The sequence below is a fragment of the Pomacea canaliculata genome, linkage group LG5 (genome assembly GCF_003073045.1).
Source record: "Pomacea canaliculata isolate SZHN2017 linkage group LG5, ASM307304v1, whole genome shotgun sequence".
Taxonomy (NCBI): Eukaryota; Metazoa; Mollusca; class Gastropoda; order Architaenioglossa; family Ampullariidae; genus Pomacea; species Pomacea canaliculata.
Genome location: NC_037594.1, coordinates 32068276 through 32091549, shown reverse-complemented (window position 1 = coordinate 32091549; position 23274 = coordinate 32068276). Strand labels below are relative to the sequence as shown.

The 23274-nt window shown below is 43.4% G+C and overlaps 1 protein-coding gene across 2 annotated transcripts; it reads left to right on the top strand.

Annotated features, from left to right (window-relative positions):
* Positions 1 to 9497: 9497 nt before the first annotated feature.
* On the top strand, positions 9498 to 21570 carry LOC112564772 (solute carrier family 23 member 2-like). 2 transcript variants are annotated; one of them, XM_025239841.1, is made up of 14 exons: positions 9498 to 9630; positions 12688 to 12773; positions 13211 to 13372; positions 15490 to 15647; positions 16065 to 16173; positions 16354 to 16442; positions 16670 to 16851; positions 16969 to 17083; positions 17260 to 17416; positions 18098 to 18351; positions 18705 to 18770; positions 19092 to 19299; positions 19895 to 19990; positions 20450 to 21570. In XM_025239841.1, the coding sequence occupies exons 7-14, from the start codon at positions 16685 to 16687 to the stop codon at positions 20653 to 20655; spliced, it is 1269 nt and encodes a 422-aa protein (XP_025095626.1). In that variant the 5' UTR covers positions 9498 to 9630; positions 12688 to 12773; positions 13211 to 13372; positions 15490 to 15647; positions 16065 to 16173; positions 16354 to 16442; positions 16670 to 16684; the 3' UTR covers positions 20656 to 21570. The 2 variants fall into 2 exon arrangements, with proteins under 2 accessions (XP_025095626.1, XP_025095627.1); XM_025239842.1 differs by having other exon boundaries at positions 9572 to 9630; positions 12680 to 12773.
* The last annotated feature ends 1704 nt before the right edge of the window (positions 21571 to 23274 follow it).

Genomic DNA, 23274 nt, shown 5'->3' with positions numbered 1-23274 from the left:
AAGGTCAATGACCTCTGTAACATGATCCAGTTTCTGTGAAATTGTGATTCACAACTTCCTTCGACCTGCTCGCCCACTCTTAGCCTCTCCTCTGCTGTAGGCCCCCTGCTGTACACCAGTCACACACCAGAGCAGGGGTGGGCAATTAATTTTCCCAAGGGGCCGCATGAGAAATTGGGATGGTTTTAGAGAGCCGGACTAATATAGTTAACTCAGTTTTACCCAATACTGTATATATAGTGTAAATACTGGCGGGCGGGCCTGCTGGCGGGCCGGTCAGAGAAAGGAGGCGGGCCGGATTCGGCCCGCGGGCCGCCCCTCGCCCAGGTAGGCACCAGAGGGTATTCCCGTACACCCCATAGTACCTCCTGCATGAAGTATTAAAAAGATCGTTGTCGCCCTTTGTGATTTAGCAGTGTAAGAAACTGAAAATATTTATGATTGTAAGAAATCACATCTTAAAAACTTCAGTCTTGGTCATTTTTATTTCAGTGGAAATCTTGATACAGATGGAAAGTAATTATTACAATGTCTGACGAGGGTAGTTATGCAGCTTTAGACAGAAAGCTCCCAGCAAGTGACTTTATGCACAGAGAGAAACCTTCTGTTTGCCGGACATCGTGTCACGTGATTTATAAGCCGCTGCTCCTCCATTATCGTCGGGAGACGGGCGCTCGGGCCGATGGCGGACGTGGTCTTATTGTGAGAGAACTTTGGAGACGCCATGTTGACTACGCTTACAAATAAAAAGATACATAAATGTATCAGTGGATAAATAATATGTGACAGAATTGATGACTAAAATGGAGTAATTTGGTGTCCAGCGGCCGTTCTGACTCGGGCGCAAATCTCTTTTTTTCTGAACTGTTATTTTTTTTTAACTTCTGTTTGATACCTACCCGGGTAGTGAGTGTGACTGCAGTTGAAGTGTCGTTGCTCTTGTCACTCTTTTCCATGTGGCGACAGGTTCCTGATACACCATCAGCACTTAGCAGGCCCCTGAGGGATTGATCCTGTCTAAACGTAAATTATAGATGAAGAAAATGATTTCTTGTGAGTTTATGATGTCTTACATTTCTGTATTTAGTGGAATGAATCAGTATAGTCTCAGTATCTTTGCGTATGTTAATATCACATGTGTTCTCTGTCACACACACATTTCATACATAATAACACACACACTTGTAACATGCACACACACACACACCATTTGCTTTTGTTGATGTCACGACATGCTCTCTCTCTCTCACATACAGTACTTGGCAGGTGCAAGAGAATGTCGGGAATATCTACTGGGAAAAAAACAGAAAGTCGTTACAGTATTTTATACTGCCTCCTATCTACCGAACGTCTTTCTTCTCTCTCATATGGGATGAGAAATTTTTTTGTAAATTATATATATATACTCTGTGAAATGAATAAAATAAACTATCACTGCCAGAGCTGGTGCTTACACCAGTTGCTGATGTTTGTGTGTGAGAAAGAGACAGAGAGCACCATGTACGCGTGCGCTCATGTGAGAGAGAAAAATTTAAAGGAAATTATTACAGACTAGAAGTCGTCTTTAACAGTATAGGGTCTTAGGATCTTAAAGCATAATCTTTGGGTCGTCATTGGCAAAAAAACCAAAAAACTTGATACATCATCATCATCGTCGTCGTCGTCGTCGTCATCATCATCGTCGTCGTCGTCGTCGTCGTCGATGAAGGGGGAAATTATCTAGGTTTTTGTCCTTTCACTATCAACCATGCGTATAACAGTACAGCTCCGGGTAAGATCCATGACCTCTAACATGATCCAGTTTCTATGAAATTGTGATTCACAACTTCCTCCGCCCTGCTCGCCCACTCGAGCCTCTCGTCTGCTGTCGGCCCCCTGCTGTACACTAGTCACACACCAGAGGGTATTCCCGTACACCCCATACTACCTCCTGCATGAAGTATTAAAAAGATCGTTGTCGCCCTTTGGGATTTAGCAGTGTAAGAAACTGAAAATATTTATGATTGTAAGAAATTACATCTTAAAAACTTCAGTCTTGATCGTTTTTATTTCAGTAGAAATCTTGATACAGATGAAAACAGTTATTACAACGTGGGACGAGGGAAGCCATGTAGCTTTAGACAGAAAGCTGACAGCAAGTGACTTTATGCACAGAGAGAAACCTTCAGTCTGCCGGACATCGTGCCACGTGATTTATAAGCCGCTGCTCCTCCATCATCATCGGGAGACGTGCGCTCGGGCCGATGGCGGCCGTGGATTTAGTCTGGGCAGACGCCTGGACAACCTGGGCAAACAGCCCGAGACTCAATAAATCAGATTTCAATCAATGATATATATATATCATATTGCCTTATACTTATATCGCAAGAACAATAATCTGGTGTCCACCGGCCGTTCCGACCAGGGTGCAAATCTCTATTTTTGTTAATTTTTTTTAACTTACTGTTTGATACCTACCCGGGTGGTGAGTGTGACTGCAGTTCAAGTGTCGTTGCTCTTGTCAGTCTTTTCCATCTGGTGACAGGTTCCTTACACACGATCAGCACGTAGCAGGCGGCCGATGGATCGATCATGTCTATAGGTAAATTGTAGATAAAGAAAATAATTTCTTGTGAGTTTATGACTTCTTTCATTTCTGTATTTACTGGAATGAATCGCAGTACCTTTGCGGATGTTCATGTCAAGAAACGTTTTCTCTCTCTCACACACACACACATATTCACACACACACACATGTGCACTTATAACATGCACACACACACAACATTTGCTTCTGACATGCTCTCTCTCTCTCTCACATATTACCTGGCAGGTGCAAGAGCATGTCGGGAAAATCTACTGGGAAGAAAACAGAAAGTTGTTACAGCATTTTATCCTGCCTCCTCTCTACCGAACTTCCTTCTTCTCTCTCATATGGGATGAGAATTTTTTTGTAGATTAAAAAAAATATATACACTGTGAAATGCATAAAATAAACACGAAAGAAATATTTTGTCCCAAGTATGGGAGAAGCACGATTGTTTCTGTTTCTATCGAGATGATGTCATAAGATAACATTTCAAGGTTGATGATCTGAGAGTTGTAAGGGTAGAGTGAGACCCCGAGTGTGAGTTTGTGTGTGGAGACGATGCTGAATGTGGACAGCAAGACAGCGTTGGACATCCTCCTAGTCCCCCAGACAGGGGAGGCCACGCATGGCGACTGTGACGAGGTCACTGTACTTCTCGGGCTGTCTCCCTTTAGAACAGGGTGGGGAGCCTTTCTGCCTGCAAGGACCATTTTGATATTTATAACATCATTCGCGGGCAATACAAAATTATCTACAGAAAAATTATTCTGCTTTATTTTCTCCTCACTTTCGAGGTGTGTACAATCCCAAGCTGCCTGCCACTAGTGTCCTCTCAGTCGCCCAAATCCGCCTTTTTGTAATAAGTTTCGCCAAAAATACTCTCTGCTCCTATAAAAATCATACAAAAACAAGCGTTTACAGTCTGTGAAATATATGTTCATATTACATTCCTAGAGGAGACAGCATGTAGCTGTGTAGTTAAAGTACATGAGTGATAATTATCATGACTAGTACTCACCTACCTCCTCCTGTTGGAGACATTTACAATGCATTTACAAAGTGTCTACACACATGCTACACACAGAGACATGTTTGCAGATGTACAAATAAACTCATCAACCCAAACAAAATTTTACCAGCCAAAGCTTTTTTTCATTTGCTCGTCCTATAGAATTCCATGAAAGGAAAATGTCGGACTTTGGTACCTGAATTGTTGACTAAGGTACACAACAATGTCGACAATTTTTTTTTTTTTAAAATTGCATGAGCCGACATGGTCGAAGGACACTACACCCATCAACAGCCGACATCAAACTGGAAGTTGTCTACCCTCGGCTTGGGGTAAAGGTCACATGCACAATTAATTCTCCCGAAGAAAAGCACACGTGTCTGTCCCAGCATGAACTCCTGTATGTGTATACAAGGTGTCGGGAAAGTAAGAAGACTAGTGTCAAACAATTATTTTCAGTTCCAAACAGCAAACTACATGTTTTTCATTCAAGGTAGTCCCCTCCGAAGATCTTCTGCACTTTTCCATCTTTCTATGCCATGTTTCTGCACAGCACTCGAGTGGCAATCCAGAACAATCTTTCCAGCAGTGAAGATAAACATGGCAGAAAAAGATGGAGAAGAGCAGTCAACTCGAGGGAATCTTATTTACAGAAATCTGCGGTTGCCTTGATGGGGTGGATCAAATGACCTGGCGGGCCCGGAAGTTGCCCACCGGTTTTAGAATAACATTTACAACCATGTTGCAGGTGATGCAGAAACAAATGAAAGCTGTGCTTTTCCATCCTTTCTCGCAAAAAGGAAAAGAAAATATTAGGTGCCAGCTAATATTACCCTTAATAATATCTGAGCAGGTGTCCGGAAAGTGTGTTGTTATTAGTATTAAAATCTGGAACTGAACAGATATCAAGAGACTCCATGGATCACCCATGAATATGGTCATAATAATAATTATTCTCGACAGAGGAAGCCTCACAACTTTATTCTTGTGTCTGTCCCAGTTTTGAATTAGCTAGTTAATCAACAGTTGATGGCCTCGTCTAATTTCGACCGAGACAGACAAGGCACTGTTACAGGATATTCACACAGTCAACATTTCAGGGCATTGTTCATCACTGAACGAGGGAACTGGGTCACCTCTCCTCTGTGAAAAACAAAAACCTGTTTGTCGCAAACATAAACACGAACATCTCGTGACTGGTGTTCACACGACCAGACTCTCAAAGGACGATGACTTCTGCTGTTGAGGTCGGGTGGGACAAGTGCTGCCTCCGCAAGGCGACTTTGCACTGTTAGGGGTGGGTGGTACCTGGGGTAAGTGGGAAACAGTGAAAAGGGAGGAGGAGAGGGTTTAGGAGAGATGTAGTAGGGGTGGGTGGGAGTTGATGCAGGTGTCGGTTACTGTAGGTGTGCAGACATTTGCATCTCCATTGCTGTGGTGCACCTCAGTTTATAAAAGCACGTGACAAAGGTCATTCCCATATAATTGAAAGACGGCCCGCGAAAGAGGAATTTAAAAGTACATGTCAATTGTTTTATTGCCGCAGTGTAAAAAATTAGAAATAATTCCACGATCTTAGCAAAGATCTTAGCAAATATGAAACTATCAAAGGTTCAACGTTTATTTTCCTTAATTATGTAGAAATCTTAAGTTGAAAAAATTTATTATAAAGTCTGACGAGTGAAATGAAATTTTATGCACAAAAGTAAACTGTTGTTTGCTGCACACCCTCCATGAGTCGCTGATGCTCCAAGTAACAATGGGAGACGATGGTCGCGGGGACACATTCACCAGATTTCTGGACATGAACGGACTGGAGAACACGCTGACTGCACAGTGTTATAGGTCAAGGTGTTAGTCGTAACTGAACGTTCACTTACAATCGCAGAAGTAGCTATGGACTGGAAGCAAAGTCCTCTGCACAGACCTCGATGGTAAATACTACCCTGGAGGCACCGTACTACCTCGGGTGTGTATCACCTCTCTTACGAGCCATCGTCTTTAGTCCTGTCTTCACCTGCAGCCTCGTCTGTCTCCTCTATCGTCACGACCATCGGGATGTCAGGTACACATGGACCAAGAGCCTCAGCCAAGCAAAACATTTAGTGATCAATAAAATCGGTTTTTCCCGATCTCTTCAATAATATTAGATGTTTAAAGTACTCCAAACATTTTGCAATTTAGAAAAAGTAGAAAGGTAAAAGCTTTGTTCTGATCACGTGTTATACGATAGTATCCTCGACACGACACAATAAACCATTTAAATTATCCAAACGGGGAGAGACAGATACGAGAGTTAAACTTGGACTGACTGTTGAAAATTATGCAAAGTCCGACACCTGTCTGCTTGTCACCTGTCGCCGAGGGCTTTGTAAGTCGCTGTCCTTCGTGTGGTGGGGTAGGAGGCGGGTGTTTGGGTCGATGGCGCCCGGGGACGTCTCGAACTAACTGATAAATAAGGGCCAAATAATTCACATTTCCCGATGTCCCTCGGGTGCCTTGACTTGGGCGTCAACCTCCACTTTTACATTTTGACTAAAATTTAATCGTCAAAAGCTGTACATGCAAGTCATCTTAATCAAGTCCACTGCTTCTACCTCCATCAACTCAGCCACTACTTGTAGTCACAGGGCTTCTGCTTACGCAAAAAATTGCGTACAGTACTCATTAAAAGTTCGGAGGACCCCTTCAATTTTCGTCAATGGGGTCCCCTTCAAATTTGGGCTAAGAACAGGGACCCCTTAAAAATCTGAAGAAGGGGTTCCTGGGACCCCAAAGAATTTAGCCTTAGCAGAAGCCCTGTAACTTGTAGTACCATTCTACCTCCACTTTGTCATCACACATTTTTGCTGGTACACCACAGTCTCCACCACCACAACCACCAGCACCAGAACCAGAACCAGAACCACCACCACCACCACCACCACACCACCACCACACCACCACCACCACCACCAGCACCACAGTTTGTGTCGATCTGTCAGCAGACCCTAGTTACCATCACCGTCACTCGTGCCACGACAACTCTGTACATTACTTACTGCTTGACTTGTCTACCCTGTTCCTACAGCAGCTTCCTACGAAAACGAAAGTAGACTTTCCAGCTTTTTGTACAATATTGGTAATCTCCAATACCACAAACATGTAAAATCGAATCATCTTACATCTCGCTAAACATTATTTTAGAAAAGCACACGAAAGTTTATCGTTTAAACCGATTTCTAAAACTACTGATACTCCATAACGAGTCTCACAATGGGTTTCAGTCACACCTTGTCGAAGTGACAGGTGCCTTTTACAGGTAATTTGCATTAAGTGAACATGCACAGGGTGAAAACCGATCTTCAGCCCACCTGCCAGTGCCTGCCTCATAAGGTGCCGAGTACCCGGCTAAAAGCGGGAGACGGGTGTTTGGGCTGGTGGCGGTCGGGGACGTTTTTCACGACACCAGCGATCAAAACAATAAACAAAACAAAACAAAACCGATTTCTGGTGTCCCCTGGCCGCCCTGGCCTGGGCGCTCAATCTCCTTTTGTACTTCCTTCAGTCTTTTTTTGCGATTTAGTTGTTTTTGTGCATGCTGCTTTTGTTATAAGTGGTCACAAAAATTATAGAATTATATGAGTTTCCCTTAAAATATTGTAGTCCTTTTATAACTAAGCTTTCCATGTAAGTTCGCTTAAATGTTAGTCTTCAGAAGCTGTACTAGAAAAGTCATCGTAGTTTTGGCCCCGAAAAATGGGAGGTCTACCGTTTGTCAACTGGTCGCACGTGCACACGCTCCTATCCGTTTGTTGACTAAGTGCAGAGTATACTATCTGTATGATATTATGTGTTCCTAACTGTTTAATTAATATCCGATTCGATTGTCTCCAGTCCATTAGAGAAAGTCTAATAAGAATCTAGATAAAGCCAAGGAAGTATTTTTTAGCTAATGTTTTTTGGAAGAAGAGCCTCACTGTCATCTACAGTTCATAGACTGTCAAAAGCTGTCATGTCCCGTCTACAGACTGGTAGAACGTCTTATGTATGGAGTTTAAGTCTTCATCTAGTTACTTTTATTCGTCCGCATCTCCCTCCTGTCGTCATCACGTTGAAACAACATGTCGCCCAGACCAGCTACAACAACGGAATTTCCCGGAAAATCGAAAGTAGACTTTCCAGACTTCTGATATCATCGGCATTCTCCAATACCACACACAGTACACTTTTTACATCTCACTAAATACTTTATTGAATGGCACACAAAGTGTAAATTTCGACTAGTTGCTAATTCTACTGTAAAGTCGAGAAACATCTGTGAAAGGTTTCCAATGACAACCTGTAAAGGTGGCAGGTGGCTTGGACAGGTAACTTTCATTACAATGATGATGCACAAGGTGCAGACCGATCTTTGCTGCACCTCCCAGTGCCTGCTTCATAAGGTGCCACGTGTCCAGACTCGGGTGGGAGACGGGTGTCTGGGTCGGTGGCGGCCGGGGACGTTTTCACAACAACGACACCAATAAATCAACCAACTAAAATAAAACAAAACTCTAAACCCAACAAAACCGATTTTCTGGTGTCCCCCGGTCGCCCTGGCCTGGGCGTCAATCTCCTTTTTCACTTTGTTTACATTTTTTTCTATACCTTTGGTGCCCCTTGGTTGTTATTGTTTGTTTGTCAAGGCCTCATACTCGTCAGTGCTCTGTGTACATGGTTATCATATTGTTTTCACTCACCAAGAGTACAACGGGATGAATATTATCCTTTGAGATAAACTTCCTGAAGTTTCCATCTGTCTTTTGTACTTTAAGCATTCTACACTGCATAAAAATGTTAGACAAAAGTAGTTTTGGTGTTCCAGTGGATGGGGAGGATGGGAACATTGTAAAGTGCAGATGACTTGTGTCAGGGAGGTAACCATTCATTGACACCATCGTTTCCTCAGTTGCTCCCCCTTGTTCACTGCCAGAGGATGGCCACTAGGACAACACATGGTGTGCACTGGCTGAACTCTTTACTTGCAATGAATGAAAAATACAAAAAAGGAAAGGAAAAGAATCACCAACCAGGTAGGTGTATTGTCTTTATACCTCCTTCCCCTTTTATGAAATATAAAAGGAAATGAGACTGGATTAAAAGAAGTGTGAAATAAATAAGTGCCACGGAATATGTAAGAATTTTTTTAATGTCAATCTGAATAACTGATAATGAACATGACAACAAACATGAACAAGTCCTGGAACTATTTTACATACATCGTATTCATGTCAATAAATTTCCCATCTTCAATCTTCATTTGTCTCCTGCTTCCACACAAATGCGATTACAAGAATGCAGTCTTTATGCAATTACAGGACTGAAAAAAGCTTTTCCTCTCCTTTGTAGAGGAACAGGACTGCCTGCAAACCTGTTGGATAAAACAGACTAAATAATCTCTGATAACAAAACTCACTTCATGTTCAGAGAGCTTTCCTCAAACCATTGTCGCCATTGACTGTTATCAATACAATGAAGATCGACTGTCCTGAGTTCAGATCTCGTCTTGGACATGCTGTTCTCTCTCTGACAGACTACAGGACCGGCTGCTCATCTGCAACATGATTAACTGCTGACTCCAATTAAGCCCTATCACCTTTGAAACCATTCCAGAACGGAACAGCAAGACTGTGACATAGTTCTCCAGCCATCTGTTGAGTGTTTACGACTGAAATTTATTGCACGCAACAAGTTGTTGGACTCCAAGAAGAACAAGCGGGTCTTTCTTCACGGTCGTCGACCAGCCAACCAGATGCGCGGCTGGCGGCAAACGCCTGGACCACGTGACCAATCTATGAACATGCGATTTGTACGTTTGTCGGTGAGCAGGCTAGAAAAATATGACGCATAAGTGGTCTACCCCTACCCCTACCCCTACCACTAGTCCTCCCTCTTTCTCTGAACCCGTGCTTCCCACCTGTACCAAGGGTTGGACAAGGTGGTATATATGGACTGCCAGTCCTGCACTGGGCAAAGGAGTCAAGAGACAAGAGGACAGGTCAGTGCCAAGCAGGAAGGTGTCAACGACAAGGTAGGTGGCAGCTTGACAGAATAAAGGTGTTATGTATGTGTCAGTTGTGGAAGCAATAGTGATATGTCACATTAACTATCATGTAGTGATCCTAGTCTGTGATTTGTCAATGGAATGAACCGCGGACTAGCGGCTTGCCACTGAAGACTTTTCTTGTATGTTAGGTTGTTGTCACGGTTGAGATGCTTTTTGATTTCTGAGGACTGTCTACTAGTCAGTGATCTTGGAACACTCGCCTCTTGCCGATCCAACAGCTGCTTCTTGAAGGTGGTTCGAGAGGCTGTTTAGAACTCATCTCTTTTAAATATCTTTCAAACTCTCCTTATGGCCTTCAACTGATTTCACGGGATCAGTGTGCTTTATAAACCTGACAGCTTGGCTTTTTTCCAAACTCCGGATGAAGGGGAGTTATAACAGTGAACAGTAACCTCAATGTTTAGCTTTCTCAAAATTGTAGTCGAGATTATTTTTTTATTTTGTGGGAACAAAGATGTGTCTGAACAATTTTAGTGAGAGATGAGCTTCAGATGTTATGTAGGCCTCCGGTCGACTACTTCAGTAAATGACTTTGGACTTTGAGAGAATGCATTTCAATATTTTGTAAGAAGTGCTAACTGCGTTTCATCGGATCATGTTTTCTGTTTTATTTTAACGAATTAAAAAATTTAAAAATCTGTTCAAAGTTCATCAAGTCATGGGTAATAGAATCCTGTCAAGGAAAGAATCAATCAGTTTCAAACCTATGTCATAGATAGAAACCAGGTGAGAAGTAAAGACAATGTCAGTGTCAAACCCACCTCACATGTATGAGGCGAGTATTTATGGCAGTTTGAAACAGTTTCAAACCTAAGCAGACGAATACGTAAGTCAGCTTGACTTCATAACTTCAAAAATAGAGGATACTGTTCTTCTCGCGATTTACGATCTCTACAATTTTGACAGAAAAAAAGAGAAATCCAAGAGCATCAGGGGAGACTACTGTTTCAGAAGCATAAGAGGAAGACAATCAGCTTCACCGCTGGTTGTAGTAAGAGACTCTACTTGATATTTTACCTCTTTGCGAGACAAAGTCCAGCTTGTCTTTTGAGTTAAGACCTGACCCCTCATTGACCTCGCCAATAACAGCATCTTGCCTTCAGATGGCCAAGTCAAATCTTCGAAGCTGTTTGGTTTTGTTGTTGTCAAGCACGTGCTTTGTCAAAGCTGTCAACATCTGTGCCGGACTCTGATTGTTCCTTGACGGTTCCTGAGGTCTGCGAGAATGGTTTGTAATGTCTTTCTACCAGACCCCGTCCATAGAACATACGGCAGTGTTCGTAAATATGACCATCAACAGTTCTATAACATATTTTTTCTCTCCAGTAGAAGACACTTAAATGACGAGGCATTCAGTAAATAGCAGCATCCAGTGTTGTATCGTATCGACAGAACTAAAAATCTCATCTCAAAGACTCCGGATTTCAGTTTAGGAATTTGTTCACTGCCTGTCAGGTTTCAAAGAACGGATTTCGTTGCATCCGAAGAGAAGCATGACAGATGCAGGGCTGTGGTTCTTTTACTATTTTGTGATGTGAGGTCTGGCAGTTGCAGAAAACACGTGCCACGATCCCCCCTTCTCTGTCTGTAAACAAGTCTGCTGGCCACACTTCAGCCTGAAGCTGCCTACTAGTCGACTACAGCGATAATGGATGTGATGTTGTTAACAAAGTGCTTATCGCATCGACAGAGGGCAGTGCCACAGATGTTCTCGTGAGACCTACTTCGTCTGTTTTATTGTGCAGGCTGTGGAGCACACAATGACCCTTTGCTTGGATTATCTCTAGCACCAACTACATTGTCTCCTTTAAATGTTGTTTTTCTCGACAGTCACACACAGAGGGCGCCACTTACTGTTATCTGACTTGAAGGACTTCACCTCTACACAAGAGTGAACACTACTCATCCATCAATTCACACCTCATCATCATTATCATCCCCTTATCTTGTGCCGGCCGGACACGGAGCAAGCCAGTATTAATCCTTGGGGGAGGGGTATGGAAGGGGAAGGGAGCGAAGCAGCACAATGAGATAAAGAAGTCGCAAAAATACCATCGGGTCCGATCTTGTGCTCCTTCCAGTAGGTCCCTCATCAGCAGCCTGACACCAGATACGTTTTCCTCTGATTGCCACGAAGTCCTACTTACTCAAACATGACTGTCTTCTTTAAGTTGTGCCAAGTCACGTGACCAAACCAGACCAGTTTCCCCCGTTTAAAGGTGGTGAGCAAAGGTTTCTGAGGACCAGCCAGAGAAGCGATCGCATTGAGGTTCAATTCATTTGTGTTCATTGAAAGAGATTCGTAGTAGTCTCCTCAAGCATTTCGGTTCGAAGTCCTTCCCTCGGTCTCGGTTAGCCAGGTCCACTTTTTGATTGCAATGACAAGGAACTTATCGATCGAGCTTATTGTCCAAGCTTAGACTTTTGCTGTCCCAGAGTTTGTCTTGCAAAACCATCGCCACAGTCGTTGCTGTGATTATTGACTTGAGATATCTAGGTTGTAGGTTCAAGACCCAGCAAGAATGAGATACGTAATAAAAAAAGATAATACTGTTAAGATTAATTCCGTTTTTCTTATGGCCATATAGTGTATCTGTTCATGTCAAGAACAAAGTAGACGAGTAAGATAAAAGAGAGAGAGAGAGTGAGGGAGGGAGGAGGGTTGAGGAAAAGAAAGAAAGAGAAGATGAAGAGAATAAAGGAGAGTGAGAGAATAGCCGTAGACGTTGTGAAGACTTGATAACCTGACTGTGTGATGCAGCATTATGAAAACCTCCACTCCCCTTTGATGTGATAAACAACTTTCACACCTGTTCGTGATATGAGTGCAGCTGATATTTGCCCGCAAAGGCTCGTGTGTCCATTAATGTGTCTGGATGCAAACTGCTTGTGCCCGCCATTGGTGCCTGGATCGCTGTGTAAATAAGTTTATTATTATTATTTTAAGTGAGAGTAGCAACATGTGTACCGTTTATTCTGAAGTCGTTTTACTCGATGATTTCTCTTTGGTCAGTCGTGCAGCTGTGAATCAGGAACTACCACCAACGAGAGTTTGAAAACACTAGTCTGAGGAGAGGTTAAATATCGACATGACTTCTGCTGATAAGGTTAGACATGTTGATTTTAAATTACACACGTGGACCATTGAAAACATGCTGTCATCGTATGTCTGTGTGTGTGTGTGTTTGTGCGCGTTCTTGTATGCGTTTGCCATGAATAATAATAATGATGATGATGATGATGATGATGATGATGATGATGATAATAATAATAATAATAATAATAATAATAATAAATATTTTATTATTACTAGTAGTAGTAGCTTTCAATTTCACGCACATCACCTTCAAGCCTTATTATGCTTTTTTCTTTTCAAATAATATTTTAATTTTATCATCATTCAGGCTGCAATATTCATTGCATCTAATTAAATTTAATTAAATTAAATTTTCCTCTCAACCTGCATTCTTCATTTCCTCGTTGGTGCGTTTGTCATTGTGTTTTCAATTACATGTCCAACCCTGCCGTCATTGTTTGTTGCCAGGAGAAGCAACCTTCATGCTTGAAAGATGATGACAAGTCGACCCCGAGGCTGGCGGAGGACAAAGGTCACGTGGATGCTGACCTTCTTCCCCTTTCCTCCAGACTGCGGTACAGGCTGACCGAGGTCCCGCCAATACCCATCTTATTCTTCATCGCCCTGCAGGTAGCTGGTGTGAATGCTGTTGGATGATGAGGCTGAGAATGTCCTTCCTGACAAGATGCTAAGTCTGACAGACTGATGTGTTAGCTTGCTCCAGTCGTGTCCCCTAGGTTAGACATGGCATCCCGTAGTTTTAACTTCGAGAACAATTTATTAAACCTTTGTAAGGCCTTGTCACTGGCACTTCTATTTATTAACGAGTCAAAGGTCACGACATCGACCCACTCCTACTTCGTCGTCGAAAGTGTTAATTGTTCGGTGTGTGTGTGTGTGGGGGGGGCTCTTTGTGGTGTTATTTACTGTTGACAGCATCTGTGTGAACAATTTACTGACCTTGTTAAGGAACATTAAGTGCAGACCGAGTTCTGAGACAGAGTCTTCTAGCTTGACTTTTCTGAACTCGAGGATAAAGTCTTAGAATGCTTATAGTCTGTACGTACACATGTATTTCGACCTCGTTCAGGATTTAAAAAAAAAAAAGAGCCAAGCTGAGCTGACTTTACCAAGGGCAAAACTATTCCTATGGAAATGAATGCCGACTAGTCACATAAATTTGAGTGTTACTGTGGGCACAGACAAAATAGTCAGACAACTCTGTGGGCTTCATTTAATGAATTAAAATATTTCGCACATTATACATACACCCGAGAAACGTAGGGTGTTAAAAAGTGGGAATCTGCATCAAATCTGTGCTCTAGACCACAAAAGATTAATGACAAATTTCATACAAAACAATACATATGCATAGAAGTCAACGAAGTCGTTACGATGGATGTCACTTTGGGGTAAAAATAATTCCCCATTCTCTCAAAAACTGAAACTGATATGCAAACGATGCAACTTGTCGTTTACTTGTCATTTACTAAACCTCTTTCTGTTTATCATTCGTTCACTGATGCCAGTCGCCACTAACCACAGTCGCATGAATGACACATATAATTATATATGTAATACCAACACAACACAAATCCTGTGTGACTGGGGTAAAGAGACACATGGTACATGCATGCGTCATGAGCGTGGCTGAGATGATGATGATGATGATGATGATGATGATGATGATGATTTGTTAAAACACTGCGGGCATACCCATAATATGAACACGAGGCGGTTAAGGTGCTCATCATGCACCTGGGCTCGCGGCGTGTCACTGGTGCTCACTGCGCCCACTCGCATGACCTCTCGTACCTGACCTAGGAGCAGCATGACCCACATTGACCCACATTGACCAAAGATGACCCCCAGCTTTTGTTAACAGTGACTGCTCAAAACATGTTTTGCATATTTACCCTCCTGAAAGGGGGTAACCTTGACAACCGTCCTGTGGAATGGCAATGACATGTCTTGTCACAAGGTTGTGATTCCTCTTCAGATTTTAAGACTCCGACAGGCTGGTCACGATAAACATGACACTGTGTACAGCAACACGTGTGTCTGTCGTCTCTGTAGAGCTTTCTGTTACCTATAGAAGCAGTTCTTAAGGTTGTACATAGTAAGACGACATATTTAAAACCGGAAAGCGAGCGAGAGATTGTTGCCACTAATGACCTCACTGATTGTTGCCACTAATGACCTCACTGATTTTTGCCACTGATGACGTCACTGATTGTTGCCACTAATGACCTCACTGATTGTTGCCACTAATGACCTCACTGATTGTTGCCACTAATGACCTCACTGATTGTTGCCACTAATGACCTCACTGATATTTGCCACTGATGACGTCACTGATTGTTGCCACTAATGACCTCACTGATTGTTGCCACTAATGACCTCACTGATTGTTGCCACTAATGACCTCACTGATTGTTGCCACTAATGACCTCACTGATATTTGCCACTGATGACGTCACTGATTGTTGCACTAATGACCTCACTGATTGTTGCCACTATGACCTCACTGATTGTTTCCACTACATGACCTCACTGATTGTTGCACTAATGACCTCACTGATTTTTGCCACTGATGACGTCAATGATTTGTTGCACTAATGACCTCATGATTGTTGCCACTGATGACGTCACTGATTGTTGCCACTAATGACCTCACTGATTGTTGCCACTAATGACCTCACTGATTGTTGCCACTAATGACCTCACTGAATGTAATCAACTTTCAGCACGTGCTGCTGAGCCTGGCGTCCTCACTCACCATGTCTCTAGTGGTTGCCGACACCCTGTGCGCCCACCCTGGCCACCCGATCCGCGCCCACCTGTTCAGCACGACTTTGTTCATGGCGGGTGTGTGCACCGTGGTGCAGACATACATTGGTGTCAGGTCAGTTTGTGTGTCTGTACGAGGGTACCCTCTGTTGTCAAATACAGTGACACAAACACTTTGAACTGCATCTCTGCAGACAGAATGGCAGACAGTCAAACAAACAAACTACAGACATATTTTAATACATGTAGATGAAATGGAGACAATGCAGACCATTAAAACATGAGTTGGAAAGTAAAGAAATGACTAAGTATTTGTATATTATAGAATTACTTTTAGAGGATGGCTAGACAGATAAATATTTATTTTTAGAGTGGATTAGTTAGAATATAGTTTCCTTTAATCAGGGTAGTATTGCCATCTGGTGGACTGACACTGACGCTGCTAAGGTTATGTGGACACCTGTAAGTAGCCATCGCAGAAAGTGAGTGACATCACAAGAAAATACAAAAAATATTTTTTATATGTTTACAGACTTCCTGTGTTTCAAGGTCCATCCTCTTCCTTCCTCGTGCCCTCATAGCCTTGAGCAGAAATCCAGGCTGGGTGTGTGTGGAGGACGCGCCGGTCACCCTCAATCACGGTATTAACAATTAAGTATTTAAGGGTGTCTGTGTGTATGTGTGTGTGTTTTGGGTGGTGGTGATGTATAATGAAGCACCACACATCCTCCTCCTCCTCCTCCTGATCCTCCTCCTCATCCTCATCATCATCATCATCATCACAGTTTTTTTAACAACTGCAATTGTATCTGTCCACGTAGATTCACTCAACTCTACCTCAGTAGAACACAATATAACAGAACTCGCTTCGGTCGACGGTCTTCTAAGCCTGGAAGAAAAGCTCCAGCAGGTATCTGTTGCCTCTGATTTCAACATTTTGTTGTGAAGATGTTTCCAGAGTCTGTCTGTTTTCAGGCGTATGTGTATCTCTTATCTCTGTGCATGTGCGTGTGTATAGAGAGAAAGACCGTACATATGTCAGACGGGGTTGTCACTGATGGTGTCACTAATCAGCTGACCAGTCGGTTGTCACTGATGGTGCTACTAGTTGTGTCAATCATTTTGGTCACCTTGCAGCTGTCCGGCAGCTTGATGGTGGCGTCGCTGCTGGAGGTGGTGATAGGCGTGGGAGGCTTCATACGACCGTTGCTGCGCTACATCGGCCCCATCACCGTGGCGCCCACCATCAGTCTCATCGGCCTCTCTCTCTTCAAGCTGCCTGTCATCTACGGCAAGATCAACCCTCCCATCGCCCTAGCGTGAGTTTGCTTGCAATGTTCTGGCCGCAACTCCCAACTACTGTAGTGTTCACCTCACAAACATATTCATCAGTTAATTACTACAGCTGCTAACTGTTAACACTGGTGTGTCTACAGGAGTGCTGTACTCGTCATCATATTTGCTCTCTACCTGGGAAAGGTGCACATTCCTATACCCTCCTGTAGTAAGGAAAAAGTCAGGACATCATTACCTGTGTTCCAGCTCCTGCCGGTAAGTAAACAAGCAAATAAGCTGTACGTAAGCTGTCAGTAACTCCGCAGGCAAGCAAACAAACAAGTTATGAAGAAATAAAAGAAGAAAGAAACAGTAATGTTTCGTCGGCTTCATCGCTCATCATCACCAACATTCATCATCCATCCTCATCGACATTTTCTCTTTTTCCAAAGATCCTGTTGGCGCTGTTGGTGATGTGGGTAGTCAGTGCCATCTTGACGGTGGCGGGAGTGTTCCCCAACGACCCCACCAACGCCATGTTCTACTCGCGGACTGACGCCAAGAATGAGATTATCAGAAGCACACCCTGGCTACAGTTTGTCTACCCAGGTGAGACCTCGTCTAGAGGCTTAAGTTTAAACTTCAAGACAGATTCAAGAATATTTTAAGCAATTCACCCTCATCTCTCTTTGAAATTTAAATGAACAGAATTGTCACGTGACACTTGTGTAGGCAGGGTTCTGGTGGCCGCGCAACACATATACAATTATCTCCATTTTCCAATAAGTGGGAAGTGGTAAGCACCTCAAAATGAACAAATCTGTTAAAGGAGCAAATTTATTTCCAAAATTGTGACTGTTTGGTGTTTTCAGGTTAGTACACTACTAGGGGGCGCTGCGGAAGGTGGAGGGTAACTCAGGTGAACGATTCGAAAAAAAGTCGAAACAGTCATTAGAAAAAAGAAATTGTTTTGCACTCTTGTAGAAGCTTAAACTTGCAGAGAATTGGTCTGATGACTTTGCTCTGATTGTCCGTTTCTTTTCAATCTTTTCAACTGCACCTTCATCGAAGTAACCGATCAATTCGACCATTTTCTATTTGACTTTGGGTTGTGGACGAATCGACCAAGGGTCGTGGTCGAATCGACCGGTCGCCTTCAGTTACCCCTCGTTTAACTTCCCCGGACCGAACCAGAAAATATTCAACAACGACGACAGAATGGAGTAAACACATTTATTTAAATATTTGTGACTCTCGAGGTCTTAACAACCTTTGTTGCTGTTTGTCCAGGTCAGTTCGGGCCACCATCTTTCAGCCTGGCCGCCATGATAGGGTTTGTGGGAGCAGTGGTGTCGTCGGTGGTGGAGTCTGTCGGCGACTACTTCGCTGTGTCTCGAGCTTGCGAGGTGCCTCTGCCTCCGGACCACGCGATATCTCGCGGGATCTTGATGGAGGGCCTGGGGAGTGTTCTGTCGGGGGCCGTGGGGTCAGCTCACGCCACAACCTCCTACAGCGGCAACATCGCCATGGTTACCTTAACTAAGGTCAGACGAAAACCTGGGCTTGACCTCACAGGCTGCTTATTTAGAATTGAACCACTTTATTTTAATCAAACCATAATTCTTTACATAAATCCAACCCCTACCATAAATTTAAACTTAACCTAAACGTAACCCAAACTATTCATTAACCCGAAGCCAAACCCTAATACAGAATCAAGCACAATATGAACGATTGTACACTCAAACAAATTCTTGTTCACTTGCTCTCAAATATAGTCCTTCCTCAGTAACTTTTATAACATGTTACTTGAAGTATTTCAATGTATTTATGCTCTAAATGTTCACTTGTCAAGCGTACAAGTTTGTGTTCACATGGTTGTGTTCATTATTTCCAGACGGCGAGCAGATCTGTCATGCTGGTTGCAGGTTTATTTCTCGTCCTTGTCTCTCTCATCGGAAAGGTATGAGCCTACAAATATTACAGGTAGAAACAGGCTCACCAGTGTCATTAGTCTCGGCATCCCACACTTTGTCATTAGACTCGGCATCCCACACTTTGTCATTAGTCTCGGCATCCCACACTTTGTTGCAGCCACACAAGATACTTAGGAAAATGTAAATTAATCTTCCTATTAAAATCATTCTTCCAGTTGTAATCTTAAGAAAACGCATGAAGTCCTCCATGTGAAGGATGTATCTACAGTTCTCAATCTGTCACAGAAGTTTCTAAGTTAGTTTGTACTGGCCACAAGCCTAGACACAAATGTTGATGTTGTTTGCAGGCCGGCGCCGTCTTTGCCAGTCTGCCGCCGCCCATACTGGGAGGGTTGACTCTGGTGCTGCTGGGGTTGTTGGGGTCGCTCGGTCTGTCGTCGCTCAAATTTGTCGACTTGTCATCGAATAGAAACCTCCTCATCATTGGAATTGCTTTCATGTGTGGGCTGTCCATTCCCGCTTTTATGGAGGAGCATGGGGATATGTTATCTACAGGTGAGCAAGTGTTGACAAATGCAGAAAAATAATGGGCAACCTCGTAGTTTACTTTACCCGTCCTTTGCTTCTGTCGAGTTGAATAAATATCAGTAAACTTGTATGAATATGTGCTGTTCCATGCCCATAAGGTAAACAGTATGTCTGGACTTAATGTGTTGTGCTTAAGGCTCCAGACATGTAATTAGAATTGACTCTGCAGCTAATACAAGCTCTCACTAATTTACTGACACGTGAACTGCTTGGCAAGACCCTTCTACATTTTTATGTAGAGCAGCAAATACCTAAACTCTACCGAAAAAATTAGCCCAGAGGTAGAAATAAAGAATTAAGAAGTAAAGAGGGAAGAGTTAAAAAAACAAACAAACAAACAAACAAATAAATTAAAATCTCAGAGCAAAACGAAAGCAACAGCAATAAAAACAAACCAGCAAGACAAAACGAACCCCACCCCTCCCAAAGAACAAAAGAGTTGCTGACCATCTAGGATGAAGTTTTCATCATTAGGGTGTGTTTGTTTGACGGCTGTTGACGGCAGTAAGTACATATACTCATTACTCGTTTGTTTATTGTTGTGACCGTGACGTCACTGCAGGTGTTGACAGCGTGGACCAGGTGGTGGGTGTGGTCCTGGGGACGCCGATGCTGCTGGGTGGCTTGACGGCTCTCATCCTGGACAATACTGTCAGTGGTATGGTCATCTTCTTCTTGCCTTTTGTCAGCAGCAGTTTGATGAAAGTTGTTGTTGTTGTTGTTGTTGTCAAACACGGCTGTAAGAGTCCGCAGCTTCCATTATGCGAGTCTTTGGTCCTCTGTAGAAATGTTTGTCCTCTGTGTCCCTCTTGTCTTCTTCACCTATGTCAATGTTCATCTTCATCTGTACCTGTGCTTTTTTGAAGACATGTTTGACATCTGTCTCTTTGGTACAGTGTAGACAAGCTTGTCATCTGTGTATTTATATGTCATCTGTCAGTGGTCGCCTGTAATCTTGACAATCTCTATCTTTGGTCCTCATTTCATTGTCCCTTGTCTCTTTGTAGCCATCATAGTTGCGAGTATACAGTTTTAAACCAAATGAGTTAAATTTCATTGGTAGACAAATCTGAAAAACTATCCGTTACACTGAGCCTCACTCTCTTTTCTCTGCCAGGAACCAAGGAGGAGAGGGGCCTCTTGAAGTGGAAGCAGATTGAGAACGTGGACACAGGAGAAGCAAAGACATGTTCAGGAGTCACAACAGAGGAGACCTACTCCTTCCCTTGCTTCAGTAGAAGGTCTCTTCCCAGATGGATTACCGCCCTGCCCTTTCTACCCCCGGTAACAAAGGACCCTCCCGCGAACATTAACGAAGTGTGAGTGAAGAACTGCAAGGACTTTTTGTACAGAACGAGTATCTCGAGTATACAAATGACAAGTCAATTAAAGTTTCCAAAGCCTTTGCCCTTTCCTGCATTCCATTCGCTGGCTGTAAACAACAGGAAGCGCAACTTTCTTATTAGCAGCAATCACTTCCGAGGGAGGAGGACTCGGGAGGTGTCAGCAGCTCCATGGCTGTTTCATGGCGGGCACAGGTCGATGCCATCGGTGATGAGGTAACACCGGGCGTCGGTAAGGGTTCGTTAGACGAGAGGAAAGTGCCTGCGATAACAGTTCTCAAGGTTTAAATAATGATTTGGCAATAGCCAAGTACCTCAGTTGACAACCAATCACTAGAGTAGCAGGGGAGGCCACTGCTGTATGGAAAGGCTGACTTCAGAACAAGTAATCGCAATACTTGGGACAGGAGGTGTGTGAGTGTGTGAGCTCCGTGTACAAACAACATGACTACGTGTATAAACAACATGGCTACGTGTATAAACAACATGGCTACGTGTACAAACAACATGGCTACGTGTACTAACAACAGTGCTAAGTGACTTCCCATCTTCACTAAGCGAAGGATTTTTCCACCGCTCGGCTTCATTTCTTCTATGAAAATATGTCTACCTCAGACATTCCTACCTACATATAAATCCATCTACAAACATACCCACTAACTAACCCAAAAGCAAATATGAAATATCATTCTCTTTATTTAAAAAAAAGCAGTCTAAGCAAAAATATATTATGATTGTTTGTATGGTTTAACTATTATTAATATTAGCGACAAAGGAATAATGACAGTTTACATTTAGCGTGGGATCCATGGCACCGTGGATATTTTTCTATTTTTCTATGTTTTTCTGTATCTGAAAAGAAGAATAAAAAATAAATAAAGATGGAAAGAGAGAACTGTGGAGCTCTGAACTGAAAGACATCCTGAAATCTCAGCATCCATGATGACTAAAGCTGATGATGGTCTGTGCTGATACCGGTGATACTGGCAACACTGGGATATCGGTTATGGCTGATACTGGTGACACTGGCGATTGTACTGGCGATGGCTGACACTGTGATACTGATGATAGTTTATACTGATGATTGCTTCTATTGGTGGTACTGTTGGTGGTTGATGCAGACGATGCTGGCGATGGTTATTTCTTGTCAGTAAGAGTTGATGTGTAGCCAGGAAAACTACAACGGCGCGGGCAATGATACAATACGAAGCAAAACAAAAAAGTTCGTGTTTTTTGTTTGTCCTAACTGAATGAAGGAAGAAGGACGAGGTCGTTGCAGAGCAAAGCCGGAGGTGTGATTATGAATTCACAGAAATGTTTTCGGATGTATCTCAGGTAAGACTGCATTGTTGCTGACAATGGAAGCGGTTGAAATTCTGATTACAACAGTTCTTCCGTGACGTCACAAGATGTCTGTCACGAGCACTTCAGTGGCAGTCTTTGCAAGGTCAGATGTCAGGAGACTTCCTGCTGACGCAAGTAGCCTCCTTCCCCTTGTACCTTTCCTGCCGATTAAGTGGCGCATGCGCGTTGCTGTACCTTGATTTCTGGAAGGTCTTTCTAGTCCAGCGGCATTCAACAAAGCACCTTGAAAGCTATTAGCCCAAAACACCGTTTCGCAATTTTCATTGCCTTCTACATACAAGGCCACCATGACGTCACAAACGATCGGGCAACCGTAAAACATGGACGTCTTCAGAATACGAGGCAGTTACCATGGGCCGGGTGGGTCGGTGGGGTGGGTGGTTCTACCGCTGGAGCAGCTAGCGAGTCTAAGGGACCACTGCCTCACGATTGCCTGCTCGCAAGCAAGGCGGACTGCTGGAGTTTTTCATCGAAACAAATGACAGTCAGCTGGTCATGGGTTCAAATCCCCAGGGTATCTGTTTAAAAAGATGACAAAGCATTAGTTGTTGACTTTCCGTTAAACATTCTTTTCTCCTTGCAAGTAGGAACCACGGAGATCTTCGCACACAGGGTATATTCATGCTCTCTCTCTCTCTCTCACACACACAATCAGTTGGGGAGACGCACCAGAACTGCACGTGCAATGTCGTACATCCATGAAGCCAGACCAACCAATGACAGCCTCTCTTTCTGACTTACCCGTCATACACGTCTAATACACGCATGCACACACACAAACATACGCGCACCTACGAGAAACAGTTGGGAGGGTCGTCGGAGTCGATTGTCCACGACTTTGTGGACGTCCTCTGTCGGCGATGCCAGGTCGGCTGATCAAGCCGCTAGACTAGCAACCGCAGCCGTGGCAATCCCAAACTTGAAGCAAACTGATCCGCCAGTCGGGGCCGCAGTGATTACTGGCAATCCTGGCCGCGCGCTCGGCCCAAGGAGTCGCATTCGTTCTCGTTTAGAGAAGAAATTGCGAGCAAATAGCCATTAGACATCTGCCTTTTACCTCTCTCCAGACCTCCACAATGGCGGAGCAAGGGCCCGTCACTCGCAGTGTACTTAGTGTCAGCGGCACGCCCCTCTCCCCAGCATTAGCCAAAAAGCTTTTTTTTTTTTGCATTTCTGGATGAGAACATATTTCATGTCTGTGGTTCTCTATTAGTGATTTCTTTGTTGCCAGACG

What these genes read in the sequence shown, in the direction of transcription:
- LOC112564772 (XM_025239841.1), top strand. Translation starts at nt 16,685, where the DNA reads ATGGTGGCGTCGCTGCTGGAGGTGGTGATAGGCGTGGGAGGCTTCATA. An exon ending in CTGTGTTCCAGCTCCTGCCG is followed by an intron (nt 17,084 to 17,259) that starts GTAAGTAAACAA and finishes CTTTTTCCAAAG; the next exon opens with ATCCTGTTGGCGCTGTTGGT. An exon ending in CCTGGACAATACTGTCAGTG is followed by an intron (nt 19,991 to 20,449) that starts GTATGGTCATCT and finishes TTTCTCTGCCAG; the next exon opens with GAACCAAGGAGGAGAGGGGC.